This window comes from Coffea eugenioides, chromosome 11, assembly GCF_003713205.1.
Source record: "Coffea eugenioides isolate CCC68of chromosome 11, Ceug_1.0, whole genome shotgun sequence".
NCBI lineage: Eukaryota > Viridiplantae > Streptophyta > Magnoliopsida > Gentianales > Rubiaceae > Coffea > Coffea eugenioides.
In genome coordinates this window covers 51,459,152-51,474,270 of record NC_040045.1, presented here as the reverse complement: position 1 = coordinate 51,474,270, position 15,119 = coordinate 51,459,152, and the positions used below count along the sequence as shown (strand labels likewise).

The 15,119-nt window shown below is 37.3% G+C and overlaps 2 protein-coding genes across 6 annotated transcripts; both read left to right on the top strand.

The window, feature by feature from the left end:
• Positions 1-1,865: 1,865 nt before the first annotated feature.
• LOC113754162 (homeobox-leucine zipper protein HAT5) lies at positions 1,866-5,072 on the top strand. Of its 2 annotated transcripts, none has more exons than XM_027298514.1 (4): positions 1,866-2,420; positions 2,934-3,067; positions 3,477-3,716; positions 4,482-5,072. In XM_027298514.1, the coding sequence occupies exons 1-4, from the start codon at positions 2,357-2,359 to the stop codon at positions 4,863-4,865; spliced, it is 822 nt and encodes a 273-aa protein (XP_027154315.1). In that variant the 5' UTR covers positions 1,866-2,356; the 3' UTR covers positions 4,866-5,072. The 2 variants fall into 2 exon arrangements, with proteins under 2 accessions (XP_027154315.1, XP_027154314.1); XM_027298513.1 differs by having other exon boundaries at positions 1,866-2,438.
• Positions 5,073-9,144: 4,072 nt separating this feature from the next.
• Positions 9,145-13,216, top strand: LOC113753733. 4 transcript variants are annotated; one of them, XM_027297964.1, is made up of 6 exons: positions 9,145-9,485; positions 10,879-11,167; positions 11,308-11,414; positions 11,546-11,678; positions 11,801-11,995; positions 12,598-13,216. In XM_027297964.1, the coding sequence occupies exons 2-6, from the start codon at positions 10,898-10,900 to the stop codon at positions 12,880-12,882; spliced, it is 990 nt and encodes a 329-aa protein (XP_027153765.1). In that variant the 5' UTR covers positions 9,145-9,485; positions 10,879-10,897; the 3' UTR covers positions 12,883-13,216. The 4 variants fall into 4 exon arrangements, with proteins under 4 accessions (XP_027153765.1, XP_027153764.1, XP_027153767.1 ...); XM_027297963.1 differs by having other exon boundaries at positions 10,865-11,167; XM_027297966.1 differs by having other exon boundaries at positions 9,145-9,523.
• Positions 13,217-15,119: the final 1,903 nt, after the last annotated feature.

The window sequence follows — 15,119 nt, the reverse complement described above, 5'->3', positions numbered from 1 at the left end:
GCCTCTGATTGAAAAAAACAAAAAAAAAAGTGTTAAAAAAATGTAGTTTTGATGTAAGTAAATAATTTTTGTACAAATAAATGCATTCCAAACGCATCCACACCAGGATTGGAGTGGTATTATATTTGTCGGTGTATGGTACGATTGGAGTAACTTAATGACCCAAGGTGGTGTGCTGTGAAGCCTTTTATTATTGGGGAAAGCCATACCTAGGGGTGTACGCGAGCCAAGCTACTCGCGAGCTACTCGCGAGTAGCTTGGTCAACGACTTGGCTCGAACTCGGGTTGACCGAGTTCGAGCCGAGTTTCGAGTAGCTCGAATGAAAATCGAGTCGAATTTCGAGTCAAAAATCCCCGGCTCGAGGCTCGTCGAGCTACTCGTCGAGTCGGGGTTATTTAAATAATATATTTATAATTTAAATAATATATATGTATTATAATTATAAAATGACCATTATGGATATAAGTTATATGGAATTTACAAAATACCCTTCGTTATCGAGCCTTATCGAGTCGAGTTTCGAGCTACTCGCGAGTACATCGAGTCAAGTTTCGAGTATCAATTTTTTTGACTCGATCGAGCTCGAGCCTAGGGATATATGAGTCGAGTCGAGCTCGAGTATAGCACTACTCGAGCTCGACTCGGCTCGATTACATCTCTAGCCATACCTCTTAGATTCCCATTGTGAAGCCATGCCTCAGTTTAATATTTCAGTCTCAGTTGACGAACTTTTGCTTAGCTAATAATGTCACAATTACGTTATGTGTTGCTCGTTTTTTGAAATAATCGTCATGCAGGATCACTACGCAAAATTTTAAGCTTTTTCTTTTTCAGAAGTCGATCGAGGCCTTACTTTAGTGATTAACACAATCAAGGTTGAGAGCTTACCACTTAAGATTTTGAATTCAAAAATATCATTAGAGAAGTGAGTTTAGGCTAATAATGTTTGCATTGATTACGATGATGTTGTTGAGTTGTAATTTGTACGTATATGTCACACCATTTATATATATATATATATATATAAAATGTATGTTAGATCACCGATTGTGCCAAATAAAGAATATAGTCCAGTAATGTATTACTCACGTAGGCTAATGAACCTGAGGTCCCGTTTGGATTGTATTTTTCTGAATTTTTTATATAAAAATTACTATAACGGTTTGATATATGTGAGATAAAAAAGTTAATTGAAAAAAGTGTCAACGTAAACGTAGTAATTTTTCTTGAAAAATTGCAATCCAAACTAGTCCTAACATATTTCAATCTAGGCAGAGTTTGTGTAATTACAACCGCCAAAAAAAAAAAAAAAACTCTGGCAGGAAGAAGATGGCTTTTTAGTTTTTAACCGCAGCCGACAACCCCCCGACCGCGGACGCTGGGCACTATTTATGGTTCTCTCTCTCTCCCCATCTGATCTGGCACTGGCCATCCGATTCCCAATGTCCCCGGTCCCCAAATTGAGGAGGTTCCCCAGTCACGTGCGTCGCAAGTTACTCATCACCCGTTTTCCACCCATCAAGCACGATCCAATTTACTCAAACACCCCCCTTATCGGACCAATAGGTCACGAAGTGTGTTTGGACAGGAGATTATTTATTCAAATATATTTACTTACATCATCATTATAATTTTTAATATATTTTTTTATTTTTTTAATTACTTTTTTATTTCACATACATCACATCACAAAAAATACTACAGTACAAATATTTCAAATAATTTACCATCCAAACACACTGCGGATTTGCAAGTGCGTGCAAAATGCAAACTCCCGAGGGTCAAATTCGTAACTTCACCATGATATTACGGCTATAAAATGCCCTCTCCTTGCCTCTTTCGACTTTAGCTGCAAAATATACCTACCCAGACCATAAGCAAGTGCAGAGAAGGAGCAATCCCAGCGACCACAGATTTTTCGATTGAATTACCTAATATACCCCCGAAATACAGTTGTACGGTAGTCTTGTTTCTTCCGGAAGCAGCAGATTACTAGCTAGGCTGCTGCGGTTGAGAAATTCACCGATAAAGAGTCGCCGGCAGAGCTGGGTACGGTTATATTTGGCATGATGGGATTTTGCCTATGTCCTCTGGAAACTCCGGCGAGGTTGCTGTGGAGCACCAGTTTCTTCCGCCACAAGCTCATGCTTTTCTAATCAATAACAAACATCCCTATTAAGTAAGTACACGATAAACGTAACCACGTCTGGTCGTCGTTTCAATACTTTCACCTCACCTACCCAAAGATCACTACCCGTCTTCACCTCACTCACACCCCCGCATCAATAACCCTGGTGTGTGACGTCTTTCGCCGGAGATCTGAAACATATACTTGTAACTAACTATACTAGTGCAATGGATTCCGGGCGTATCTACTTTGATCCATCGTGCCACGGCAACATGTTGTTCCTCGGAAGTGGTAATCCAGTATTCCCCGGTAAAATTTTTTTTTTTTTTACTACCACTGTTTTTTTAAATTGGTCTCATTTTATCGGTTAGTTCTACGTAAAATTCACATATTTTACGCTTGGAAAAAAAAAACTATTAGCGCCATTTTAAAAATTTGAGATCATGATGGAGGTCATGATGTAATCATGATTATGGTTTAAAAATTTTGATCATGGTGGAGGTTATTAGCACCATTTTACCCATCGTTGATCTTTGAGATTATGGTTTAAAAATTTTGATCATGGTGGAGGTTATTAGCACCATTTTATCCATCGTTGATCTTTGAGATTATGGTTTAAAAATTTTGATCATGTAATCATGATTGCCATGAAAAGCGGGTATTATTCAGAGATTAACCTTTATAGGTTGGATCATGATGGAGGAAAGCTCTTTTTTTTTTTTTTTGTCATAGAAAAACTAAGTTGTACTAGAAAGCTCCTTTTTTTTTTTTTGATGGTGCCATCATCATGCATGTGGTGTATAGGAGCAAGATCGGTGTTGAACGTGGAGGAAACCTTGAAGAGGAGACCTTTTCTCCGCTCGCCGGAAGAACTCTTCGACGAAGAATATTACGAAGAGCAGTTGGCCGAGAAAAAGCGCCGCCTAACTCCTGAGCAGGTCATTCAAGTCTCCATTATGGCATTTGTTTATTCATTTTTTCACATAACTGTGCCGATTTTTGCTTTGGGTTTTGACATCGAGGCATGACGTTCTTGATTCCTCATGTACGTGCAAATATGTTTGCTCTTGCTTTAGGTTCTCTTGAGATAAGAGTGCACCACTCAGTTGGCATCTCACGTTTGATTTATACCTACAAATATACCCTCTCGGTATCGCGTATCCTTACGATTTCATTGACCTCAAATTCACGTCATATCTTGAAAAAGAATATATTATTCAGGATTTGGTAGTAGTGAATCATATCTGATATGCTTGGAAGCAGAAGAATTTCTTCTTTTTTCTTTTTTTTTTTGATTTGCCTGAAAATGTGGAGCGCTAACGGATGTTATTGTGGTGGTTGATATAGGTGCACTTGCTGGAAAAGAGCTTTGAGGCTGAAAACAAACTGGAGCCAGAGCGGAAAACCCAGCTGGCCAAGAAGCTGGGCTTGCAGCCCAGGCAGGTGGCCGTGTGGTTCCAGAACCGCCGTGCCCGCTGGAAGACCAAACAGCTTGAGAGGGACTATGATCAACTCAAATCTTCCTATGATTCCCTTCGGTCTGACTACGACTCTGTAGTCAAAGAGAATGAAAAGCTCAAAACTGAGGTATAACTTGCTACTAATCTAATTATGTCCAAAACTGCAATTCAACCTCGACGAGACCCTTTGTTACTTTTCAGTGTTCGAGTCATCGCTTATGTTTCCCGATTGATTGGACTGATCTCTATCTGTAAATGTTTCATGTTGGCTGACAGTTGAGTTTGTTACTACCCAACACGGTAAATCACGCATAGAATCTTATCGGAGGCTTCTTACTCACTAGATGATAAATTTTTCTTATTACTGGAGATGTAGATTCTTGATTAGTACTAAGGCGTTATACGAGACTATGACGATTTGTTAATTCATATATTTCATACGTTGTACGAGGCCACCTTGTAATCCGCATAATGAATGGGACCTTCGTGTGGATGCCCGTTCTCGGTGTCACAAGTTCAACAGTAGGATTCCCAATCAAATAAATTGAAGTTAGCATCTTTTCTTCTAATTTCTGAGCACCATCTTAATTTTTAATTCCTAAAGGAGAATATACCTCGGTAGTTCCTTCAAAATATGCCAAGAATCCTCCTTTTTAGATGAGAAATACCAGATGATGGAATAGTGGAAAAGGCAACAAATTCTATAATGATAACCATCAATTATCACTTAAAAGGCATCTGTGTGTGTGTGTGCGCTCTGTGGTGGGGGGAGTTGATTTTCTGGAAGAAACTGACTGCCAGGCTAAGATCATCAGATGAGCAAGTAAAAAACAGTGCATGTGATCTGATGCTTGCTTGGCGGAGAAGTGACCTACTTGTTGCATCAAAACAGGTTCTTTCCTTGACTGAGAAGCTGCAGCAGGGCAAAGAGGCGGTTGTAGAACCCCGCTCAAAACAGAAATCTGATGCACTTCCAGTGGATGAGCTCCTTGCTTCGGACCCTCAGTTCAATGTGAAAGTGGAGGACCGCCTGAGTACTGGAAGCGGTGGGAGTGCGGTGGTAGACGAGGATGGTCCTCAGCTGGTGGACAGTGGTGATTCTTACTTCCCTTGTGATGATTACGCAGCTGGATGTGTTACTCCAGCAGCCGATGGTGTTCAATCGGAAGAAGACGATGGCAGTGACAATGGCCAGAATTACTTGTCCAATGTGTTTGTGGCTGCTGAACAGCAAAACCAGGAGGGAGAGCCGGTGGGCTGGTGGGTCTGGTCATAGGTCAATTTACACCGCTGTACAAGAAAACGCCGTAGCCTTGTATTGCTCTTTGTCATGTAATAGCAGTATGTATTTCCAGTAGTTGCTTTTGGAATCTCAGAGCAATTACTTGTAGGACAAAATGACTCCCCACCCCAGCAGAAGGTGACCTGTGTGTTGCCTGCGGATATAAAATTATAAATAAAAAACCAAGTGCTTTGGTTTTAAGTGTTGCACCCACAATTTTTTCTTTTTACTCTGCATTAAATTAAAGTTCTTGATAAGAAGAATTGGAAGGAGTTGGTTGGGTTTGGACGATGGACCTCTAAAGGGCCCCGATGAAATTTGATTGCTGTATCAGTAGTCCAACTAACAAGCGCCGCCCCGCATCCGGCCTAGAAGCTTGGCCCAGGACGACCAATTTGCTTTTCTTCCCCAGTCAGGTTGGTAGAATCCAAAAATTTAACTACAAATATTATACAAGTGGGAACATAAATAACATACGCACCAGGTATTTTGGTCAGACAAATTTTACACACCGAAAAATATGTGCCCAAAAAAAAAAAAAAAAGGAATCTGTGTTTGGATAGCAAATTTTTCCAAAAAAATTTTTCCCTTGCATCATCATAAACACATTTCTCAATCTACCTTTTTTATAATCCCAACCACCTTTTTATTTCACATACATCACATCACAAAAAAATGTTACAGTAATTATTGCAGATAATTATCTGGAATAATAATGGCTTTGTTTGGATAGAGTATTATTCCAAATAATTATTTGGAATAATTACTGTACCACTTTTTTGTGATGTGATGTATGTGAGATAAAAAGATGGTTGGGGAATATAAAATGGTGGATTGAAACATGTGTTTATGATGCAAGGGAAAAAAATTTTTGGAAAAATTATCTATCCAAAATATTTTTGGAATAATTTTTTTGTTATTTATACTCCCATCATTTATTTTACCATATAGTCTGATAAATGAAAACATATGTTATTATAATGATAGTAAGGGTGTGATTAATAAAAATGGGAATGCAAATAACATTTTTCAAAAAGAATAATATATAAAAAAACATGTTATTAATCACATGTAATAATACTACACTTAAGTCTCAACATTTCATTCTTCTCAATTGAAAACAACTGCGAGACTCTTCGTTTATAGTTAATATGATTTGCTAAACAAGACACAAAAACTATAAGAATTTGTCTAACACGTTACTAAAATTACTAAATAAGAAAAATGCTAAGTAATAATATATAAACCTCTAAATTATTGGGCTTGATTTAATATAGCAGCAAAGTTCAGCCAAAATGCTGGAACGGTAAATGAGAAAAAAAAAAAAAAAAGGCAGGATAAGCTCTTAATTTTGGTTGAATAGAAAGTTGGAAAGTTAGCCAACAAATGCTCTTAACTACCCACTTTTTATTCTCGTGTATTTTCTAGTTAAAGAAACATTCGGCGGATAACAATTTTCATTTCTTTGGCTTCACTGATAAAATATTAGATCTGATAATTACTGGCAATACTGTAACAGGTTGGCTCCCATGTGCTACTGTTACAAGTAGACACGCTCGCTGAGTCTGCAAAACAAAAAAGGTTTTTATAAGCTTGGTCATGTCAATTCCAACAATGTCACAACCTGTCCCTCAAAATTATTACTTATGTTACGTTATAATTTTGGCACCTATTCTTGCGGTTTGGAGGTTCCTCATGATTGGATTCCAGCATATTAAAGTGGATGAGAATCGCATTTTACCGTGAGGCTTAAAGGAGTGCCGATCTTCTGGCAAAATTGCGCACCAGAATTCAACAATTCAAAGAGTTTAACCTTTTACCGAAAAAATTTTAGGAAAAAAAAAATTCTAGTAAAAGCGGAGCAATCCATTTACCCCTCATAAAACGTACTGCAATTCTTATTTATAGACGTCCAAACTTGTGCATTAGTGATTCATTTCATATTTAAACAACTAATCTGTCCAATAGTACCTTCAGCAGCACCAATCCTATTAGCGCTGCTTCATATGCTCTCGAGTTAAGCCTCAAACTTCAACTGCAAAACAAAACATGTCATATTCTCTAGCCTTTAAAAAGTAATAAAAATAAAAATGAAAGCAAATAGCTTTAGACAGACCTGTCAATGGGTCGAATACGAGTCGAAATTGAACATTATGGACCCGAATCGGCTATAATATACTCGTTTCGGATTCAACTCGTCTACTCAATGGGTCTTGTACTTATAATCTCGGAACTGGGTCTGATGTGTCTCGAGTCAGGTCGATCTAGCTGATAAAAACAATACCTAACAAAATTTTGCAATTTGTATGAAACATTAGGGTTTGGTAATTTGGGAAAAGAAGTATTATTATATTAATAAATATTTATATTTATCAATTATTAATCTATTTAAACGGGTCCGGATCGAAATCCTATATTTCGTATGCAGTTCGCATTTTTTTTAAAAATAAATAAATACGAGTCCAAGTCTGATAACGGAATTATATTTCAACCCGTATCTGAAAAAAAAAAATAGCAGGTTCTATCCTGGCTCGAATCCAAACCCGAATCATTGATAGGCCTAACTCTAGAACGTAGGCCTATGTTTAGGTCAATCAAATATCTGATCGATCACTTGTACACATGTCAACATAAGTTGGTTCAATTGATAAAAACGAATTGCTTCCACATAAAAAATCATGTGTTTGAATCTCATTGTCGATGTAAAAGCTATATTGATAGACGACCTGTAAAATTTTTTTGTAAAAGGCCTATAATTCTGGAGGCATGTCCCGATCTGCAGTGGTGATCGGAGTTGAATTCATCCAAACTATTTTTTATCAAAAAAACAAAAAGAGATCACTTGTGCACGTGATTGAGATGTGCTGCAATAGTCTATAACTATAATAACGTTGCGATCCAGACCGTATTAATTTACTCCAGGACATGTTTTCTTTTTCTTTCTTAAAAAAAAAAAAAGATTTTCCATCAAACTCGGAATAACGTAACACGCATACATACAAGGAGGATCATGATTTTGAAACAAAAGAAAATTGAAGATCACGATTCCTGTAATCATTTTACTAATTGTAAAAGACGATCGAAAAGTTATAAAAAGATTTTGTGTATTAATATGCCTTGGCATAAGAAGAACGGATTAATTAATGGGGGTCCTGGGGGAGAAAGAGCAAGAGTCCTAGTCAAAATGATGCTGCATCAATTCAAAATTGCATCGCCCTATGGTTGAAGCGTCAGTTCAAAATTGTGACCAGTAAACGAACACACACACACTCTCTCTCTCTCTCTCCCTGTCATCTCTATCTATTTACTACAAATAATTTATAATTGGACGTCGCCTGATGCCGTCGCGCTATTCCTACGTACCTTTCCTCACGGCGTACAGCGCGTACACCAGTCACGAATCTTTGTTTGGGGGGGGCGTGGTCTATCCCATTTGGAGTGCTGCAGTCAATTTCCAGTCGCATCTCCTCAAAATAAATTTTTGGCTTAAAATTAGATGTCATTAATTTTTTTCTCGAAAAGGATGATTCCTACTATTGTTAAAAAGATTAATTAATTGAAATAATTTGTAGTTAAAAATAAATATTAATCTTTATATATATATATATATATATATATAATAGTGCATCCACTAGAGGATGAATGCATACAAGAATTTAGCTAAATCTTTAATCAAATTTGCAATGATGCAGCTTTAGATATAGAAAGATAAAATACAAAAACTTATTAAAAAAATGATTACTTTTAAAATTTAGTTAAATATATAAAAAGATTTTTTTCTTTTTCGAGTGATTCTAAAGTAATGTTTTTATTCTACACTCGCAGTGTATACATATATTGTCAATATTGAATGAATAACAATTATATAAAATTTAAATTTGAAATTTAAATTTTTACATATATGTCAGCGATTGTGTATACACTACTATCATTGTATATAAAGTTTGCTCTTACTTTATATGCTTATTCTTTTCTCTAAAATCAATAATAGATTCGATAAACTTGAAATTTGAAGAAAGGATCAAAATAAAAATAATTTTCGAATATTATTCCATAATAATTCAGAAAGATTTCCAACAGCAAGGATTGGATTGAAAGGGCAAAGTCGGGCTAAATTAGGAGTGCAAGCCAGCAAGGTTGTAGGTACACCCATTGAGTTGAGCATACACTTTGAGAAGGCAGACACTTTGCAAGGGGTAATTTAGGCAGAGTCACACAGTGGGTTTGATGAATTTAAGTCCTTCTTGACTGACTCTCTCTCTCTCTTTCTTCCCACGGCGGTCACATGTCAAGTGCCCGTGCTTGCCGGCCCGATTGGGGTAGCATATAGTAATACTGACAAGTAGCAAATTTCACATGACACCGCCTTTCGCCGGTTACATACACTAAACGCTAAATCCCACATAATCCCTCCCTTCCTCCTTTTTTATATATCCGAATGAATGAATCCATTCAACCACTAGATACACAATTTAACATCCGAATTCTCCCCTCTCTTTCTTTTTAAGCATAAACTCTCTCTCTCTCTCCGTCGCTTAACATAATTTTTTTTTTGTGTCCTGCTCCGGCGCTTTCATATCTGCAGAAGCCGATCAGTTCATATCCTCGTCCGCGGTAATCTTTCTCGCTTTATCCACAAATTTACACAACTGGTTAGTTGTATTGCAGTTCATTCTAGCGATTTTTAGTGATGTTTTTTCAAAATGCTGTGTGGTAGTGCAAGAATTCGATGTTTTGTTATGCTGAATTTTAATTTCGTACCGTTCCTTGTCATTTTTCTTAAATTGTAATTGCAAATTCTACACTCATAGCGCGCTCGCACTTGACTTTTGTTCTTGTCACCATGCTTGCATTTTTTCTTTTCACTTGCTCATATTTCGGCTTTCTTCTTCTTCTCTGCTTTTCCTCCGAAATGGAAATGACAGATCTCTAGTTAGACGACTTTGCTGATTGGCAATTTTGTTTAAAACGAGAACGATACTGGATTTTCGTTTATGTGATTGTTGCTCAGTGCGATACGTTCCTGACAGATTAGCTTGATTGATTTTTGATATTTATGTCGGAAAATACTCTGTGTCTTTCACTTCTATAGTCATTCGCTCTTGAACTGAATTGGCGGCGCTGTATGTTACTTGATCTGGTCTATTGAGTGTTACAACATAGTAATTTTGATGTGCATGTTACTTTGCGATTTCCTGGTTTGAGATTAATATTCATTGAGATGAACTAATTAGATAGAGATGTGCATTATGTTCTGTGAAGTCATTTCTCCCTTTCTTAATTTGAATGCAATAAATTGTACGCGAGTTGCTACTGGTCGAATACAAATGTGCTTGCTGTGGGCTGGATTTAACTATAATTTGGATTAGTTGAAGTACAGGAGTGAGTGCCCAGTGTTGGGCAATTTGTTTTCGAAAGCCTAAGTGTACACACCCAAGCTCGCAGTAGAGTCGGAAGAATTTAATTGGATAATGGAATGAGCCCAGTAGAATGTTACCTGATCAAGTGTTGAACAAGTGTATAATCTGCTGAAACCTATTAAGAAGGTGTCAGTTAGGGACTCTGATTTCTGGTTTATTTTGAAGGAGTTTTGATGAAAAGTTAATATCTCAGAACATTTCACTTTCTATTGATAGCATGAGATTGCTATAGACATGTCAGATATGGTGATGGAGCGGAACAGGGAAAGTTGCAAAGCTCTAGAAAATCAATGATCCATAGGTTTGATATAATCTGGTTTCCATATATTGAACTTGAAGATTCAGGTTTTAAGCTATATCATTTTCACAGAAAGCAGTGAAGAACTTAAATGTAAACTATATAGAAAGGTCTTGAAATATGTTGCTTGCAGACTGTCATATTATCTATAGGATGCAAGGCACATCGAATTTCTGCCTAGATTTTCTCACTGTTAAGTGGCTCCACTTTTCTCTCTTGAAGATGGTTCTGCTCAATCACTTCAGTATTGAACAATTGATAGCTGTAGATATCAGTTTTATTCTTTTAGGGGTTCCTGAGCCTTCATCATGTCTGAGAAAGCTCTTAAAGATCTCAATATGTTGCCTGAATCTGGAAGGAAGAACAAAAATACCAGTAATGGGAGCCTCAAGCCTGAGATCGAGCAAACCGGTGAAAATCTTGAAGACAGTCAAAAAAAAGTTTCTTCACCAGGGGTTGAGAATCCTATGAATGTCAATGGAGTAGGGGATTCTGTGCCGGAGGTGGGAAACTCTGAAGTGGAATACATTGAATCAGAGAATCTGAAAGATGTAGAAGATCTGGAAATGAGTTTGAAGGTATATGTGTACACAGATCATTTTGCTATCATACAAAGCAGGTGTCCCATCCCTAGCTTGATAACTGACAGTAGATTCTCTTAATTGTTGGGTTATATCGAACAAGCTGTACAATCATTGACATTTTTGGTTTGTCTCAGACACTCTTAGCCGGACTAGACTCCAAGGATTGGGTTTTGGTGTGTGAGGCACTAAATGATGTAAGAAGGTTGTCTATATTTCACAAGGAAATGATGCTTGACATTTTGTAAGTTCTGCTATTCACTATGCTGACATGAGTAGAACATTGTGTGATCCATTAGTCTTTTCTTTCATATGAAAAGATGTTTTTAGCAATTCCTTATGATGATTCCAATTGATTTTTCTTTTGGTGAATAGGGGAAAGGTGGTTACCCTAATTGTGAAGTCCTTGAAGAATCCAAGAAGTGCTGTTTGTAAAACTGCAATTATGACATCTTCCGACATTTTCAAAGCATATGGTGACGACATAATTGATTCATTGGATCCAATGGTATATACAGTTCTTGTAATTTAACGTCTGCTGTAATGTGTTGCATGGTTCTCTACATGGTGGGTTTTCTCTTAATGTAGTTTCTAACTTTACTTTGTTTCTTGCATTCTGTTAACGTTTAGCTCGTACAACTTCTTCTCAAAGCTTCACAAGACAAAAGATTTGTATGTGAGGCAGCTGAGAGAGCTTTAGTCTCCATGACTACCTGGGTTTCTCCTGTTTCATTGTTGCCCAAATTGCAACCTTATTTTAAGAATAGGAATCCAAGAATTCGAGCAAAGGCGGCTATGTGCTTTTCTCGTAGTGTACCAAGACTGGTAAGAGGTTTATCTTTACCATTATTGAGTTTGATGCTGAAACTACCTTATTTTGTCTGTTTTTCTGCATAGTTCCTTATCCCGAAAAGAACATCTTCAAGTGCTCGAACTGTCTTCTCATTTTTGCCCTTCTATTTGCTTATTGAAGTTGTTCATAGACCATGTAGACTACACTTTGTTCTTGGAAGAATCATTCAAAGAAAGTCACATAGATTGATGCAGAATTGGATTTTAGGAAATTCTTATTGTACTATTCTGCTGGAGCCAAATTATGGAATGAAAATTTTGTGTAACAACATTTCTACTATCCTAGCACATTAATTGCTAACAAGTATGCTACGGGTCTTTCCTTCAGTTTAACACGCGTGCAAGTGGAGTATTGGCCTCTTGGCCTTGCAAGTATTGTCAACTCTGGATAAATTTAGTAGCAGCCAAAAGGGAGGGGCAAAAATTACTGCATTTTTCTTATTGGAGGAATAATTAAGTTAAATTCATTAATTTGGAAGGCAAAAATTTTAATTGTCTACTAGATGTCATTTCCTTTCCTCTTGAAGTATGGGCATCTTGGACCATTGTGTTATGAGCTTTCTTCTCTTTTACAGGATATAGAGGGGATTAAAGCATATGGAATTGACAAACTAATAGAAGTAGCAGCATCCCAGCTAAGTGACCAGCTCCCGGAGTCCAGGGAGGCTGCTCGAGGTCTACTGGTGGAGCTACAGACCATGTACGAGAAATCTCATATCTTGAGTGCAAATGGAGTGTCTGACGATCGGGAGGTGACTTCCTGGGAGAATTTCTGTCAGACAAAACTTTCACCTTTAAGTGCTCAGGCTGTCCTTCGTGTGACCAATATTGTCCGAGAGGGTCTTGTACTTGGTTCCTAGCATCGCAATGCAGTACGTATTATAGTTTCATTGAGTGCTATATTTGGGCACTTCCCCATGCTTTCTTTTTTGTTCCTTATCCAACACTTGTATATACCTGAAAGTTTGAGATGCTTGGTAAGACAGTCCATGTCATAGTTGAGCTATAGATCCTACAATGATTGATACAATTGGTTTACCATGTATTGCTGGTTACAGAAACCATTTATGGTTGCTCAAAGCTACGGTCTGCTAGCAATTGATCTATTTTTGTCTTTCCAATCATATGTAACTTAATCAGTTAGCGTTACATTTCCTGGTGTATAAATCCCTTATCTGATGGTATCCTGCCTGAGAGTTTGTTTGGTTCTTAGCAGTTAATTTTGACAGTCTAATATGGGCTTGTGCGCACTTGCAAGTAGCAAGCCTGAAACCACAAACAAAAATGGTGTTTAATTTGCTTGTGTTGGAGTATACAGTCTTCTGTTTCTTTTCTTTTTTTTTTTCCTTTTCCTCCCAGATTCTTATTTTTTTTTAACAAAACGGCAACACTTCGATATATATCAAAACAGATTACAAACTATTGGAGCAACTGCCCCTACAATCTGCTTGAAGTAGATCAAGCAGCCAAGCTGGGAAGACAAGCTTCCATTCAGCAGGACCATCCAAGCTTAAGGCTAATTTTGCCAAAGAGTGACTAACAGAGTTGTTCATCCTCCTTGTGAAGGAAAAACAACATTCATAAAAATTGGATTTCAAGCTAACAATATCTAACAAAATAGTTGCTATAACAGAATCCCCATCCCCTCTATTTATGCTATCTATGAGTTGCTTGCAATCTGATTCAAACACCACTCTTCTCCAACCCCATGCTTTCTTTTTTGTTCCTTATCCAACACTTGTATATACCTGAAAGTTTGAGATGCTTGGTAAGACAGTCCATGTCATAGTTGAGCTATAGATCCTACAATGATTGATACAATTGGTTTACCATGTATTGCTGGTTACAGAAACCATTTATGGTTGCTCAAAGCTACGGTCTGCTAGCAATTGATCTATTTTTGTCTTTCCAATCATATGTAACTTAATCAGTTAGCGTTACATTTCCTGGTGTATAAATCCCTTATCTGATGGTATCCTGCCTGAGAGTTTGTTTGGTTCTTAGCAGTTAATTTTGACAGTCTAATATGGGCTTGTGCGCACTTGCAAGTAGCAAGCCTGAAACCACAAACAAAAATGGTGTTTAATTTGCTTGTGTTGGAGTATACAGTCTTCTGTTTCTTTTCTTTTTTTTTTTCCTTTTCCTCCCAGATTCTTATTTTTTTTTAACAAAACGGCAACACTTCGATATATATCAAAACAGATTACAAACTATTGGAGCAACTGCCCCTACAATCTGCTTGAAGTAGATCAAGCAGCCAAGCTGGGAAGACAAGCTTCCATTCAGCAGGACCATCCAAGCTTAAGGCTAATTTTGCCAAAGAGTGACTAACAGAGTTGTTCATCCTCCTTGTGAAGGAAAAACAACATTCATAAAAATTGGATTTCAAGCTAACAATATCTAACAAAATAGTTGCTATAACAGAATCCCCATCCCCTCTATTTATGCTATCTATGAGTTGCTTGCAATCTGATTCAAACACCACTCTTCTCCAACCCCATGCTTTCTTTTTTGTTCCTTATCCAACACTTGTATATACCTGAAAGTTTGAGATGCTTGGTAAGACAGTCCATGTCATAGTTGAGCTATAGATCCTACAATGATTGATACAATTGGTTTACCATGTATTGCTGGTTACAGAAACCATTTATGGTTGCTCAAAGCTACGGTCTGCTAGCAATTGATCTATTTTTGTCTTTCCAATCATATGTAACTTAATCAGTTAGCGTTACATTTCCTGGTGTATAAATCCCTTATCTGATGGTATCCTGCCTGAGAGTTTGTTTGGTTCTTAGCAGTTAATTTTGACAGTCTAATATGGGCTTGTGCGCACTTGCAAGTAGCAAGCCTGAAACCACAAACAAAAATGGTGTTTAATTTGCTTGTGTTGGAGTATACAGTCTTCTGTTTCTTTTCTTTTTTTTTTTCCTTTTCCTCCCAGATTCTTATTTTTTTTTAACAAAACGGCAACACTTCGATATATATCAAAACAGATTACAAACTATTGGAGCAACTGCCCCTACAATCTGCTTGAAGTAGATCAAGCAGCCAAGCTGGGAAGACAAGCTTCCATTCAGCAGGACCATCCAAGCTTAAG

Excerpts from the sequence above, each read along its gene's own strand:
- LOC113754162 (XM_027298513.1), top strand. The coding sequence starts at position 2,357 with ATGGATTCCGGGCGTATCTACTTTGATCCATCGTGCCACGGCAACATG. Across the intron at positions 2,439-2,933 it reads TGGTAATCCAGTATTCCCCG|GAGCAAGATCGGTGTTGAAC; the intron begins GTAAAATTTTTT and ends TGTGGTGTATAG. Across the intron at positions 3,068-3,476 it reads GCCGCCTAACTCCTGAGCAG|GTGCACTTGCTGGAAAAGAG; the intron begins GTCATTCAAGTC and ends TGGTTGATATAG.
- LOC113753733 (XM_027297964.1), top strand. The coding sequence starts at position 10,898 with ATGTCTGAGAAAGCTCTTAAAGATCTCAATATGTTGCCTGAATCTGGA. Across the intron at positions 11,168-11,307 it reads ATCTGGAAATGAGTTTGAAG|ACACTCTTAGCCGGACTAGA; the intron begins GTATATGTGTAC and ends GGTTTGTCTCAG. Across the intron at positions 11,415-11,545 it reads GAAATGATGCTTGACATTTT|GGGAAAGGTGGTTACCCTAA; the intron begins GTAAGTTCTGCT and ends TTTGGTGAATAG.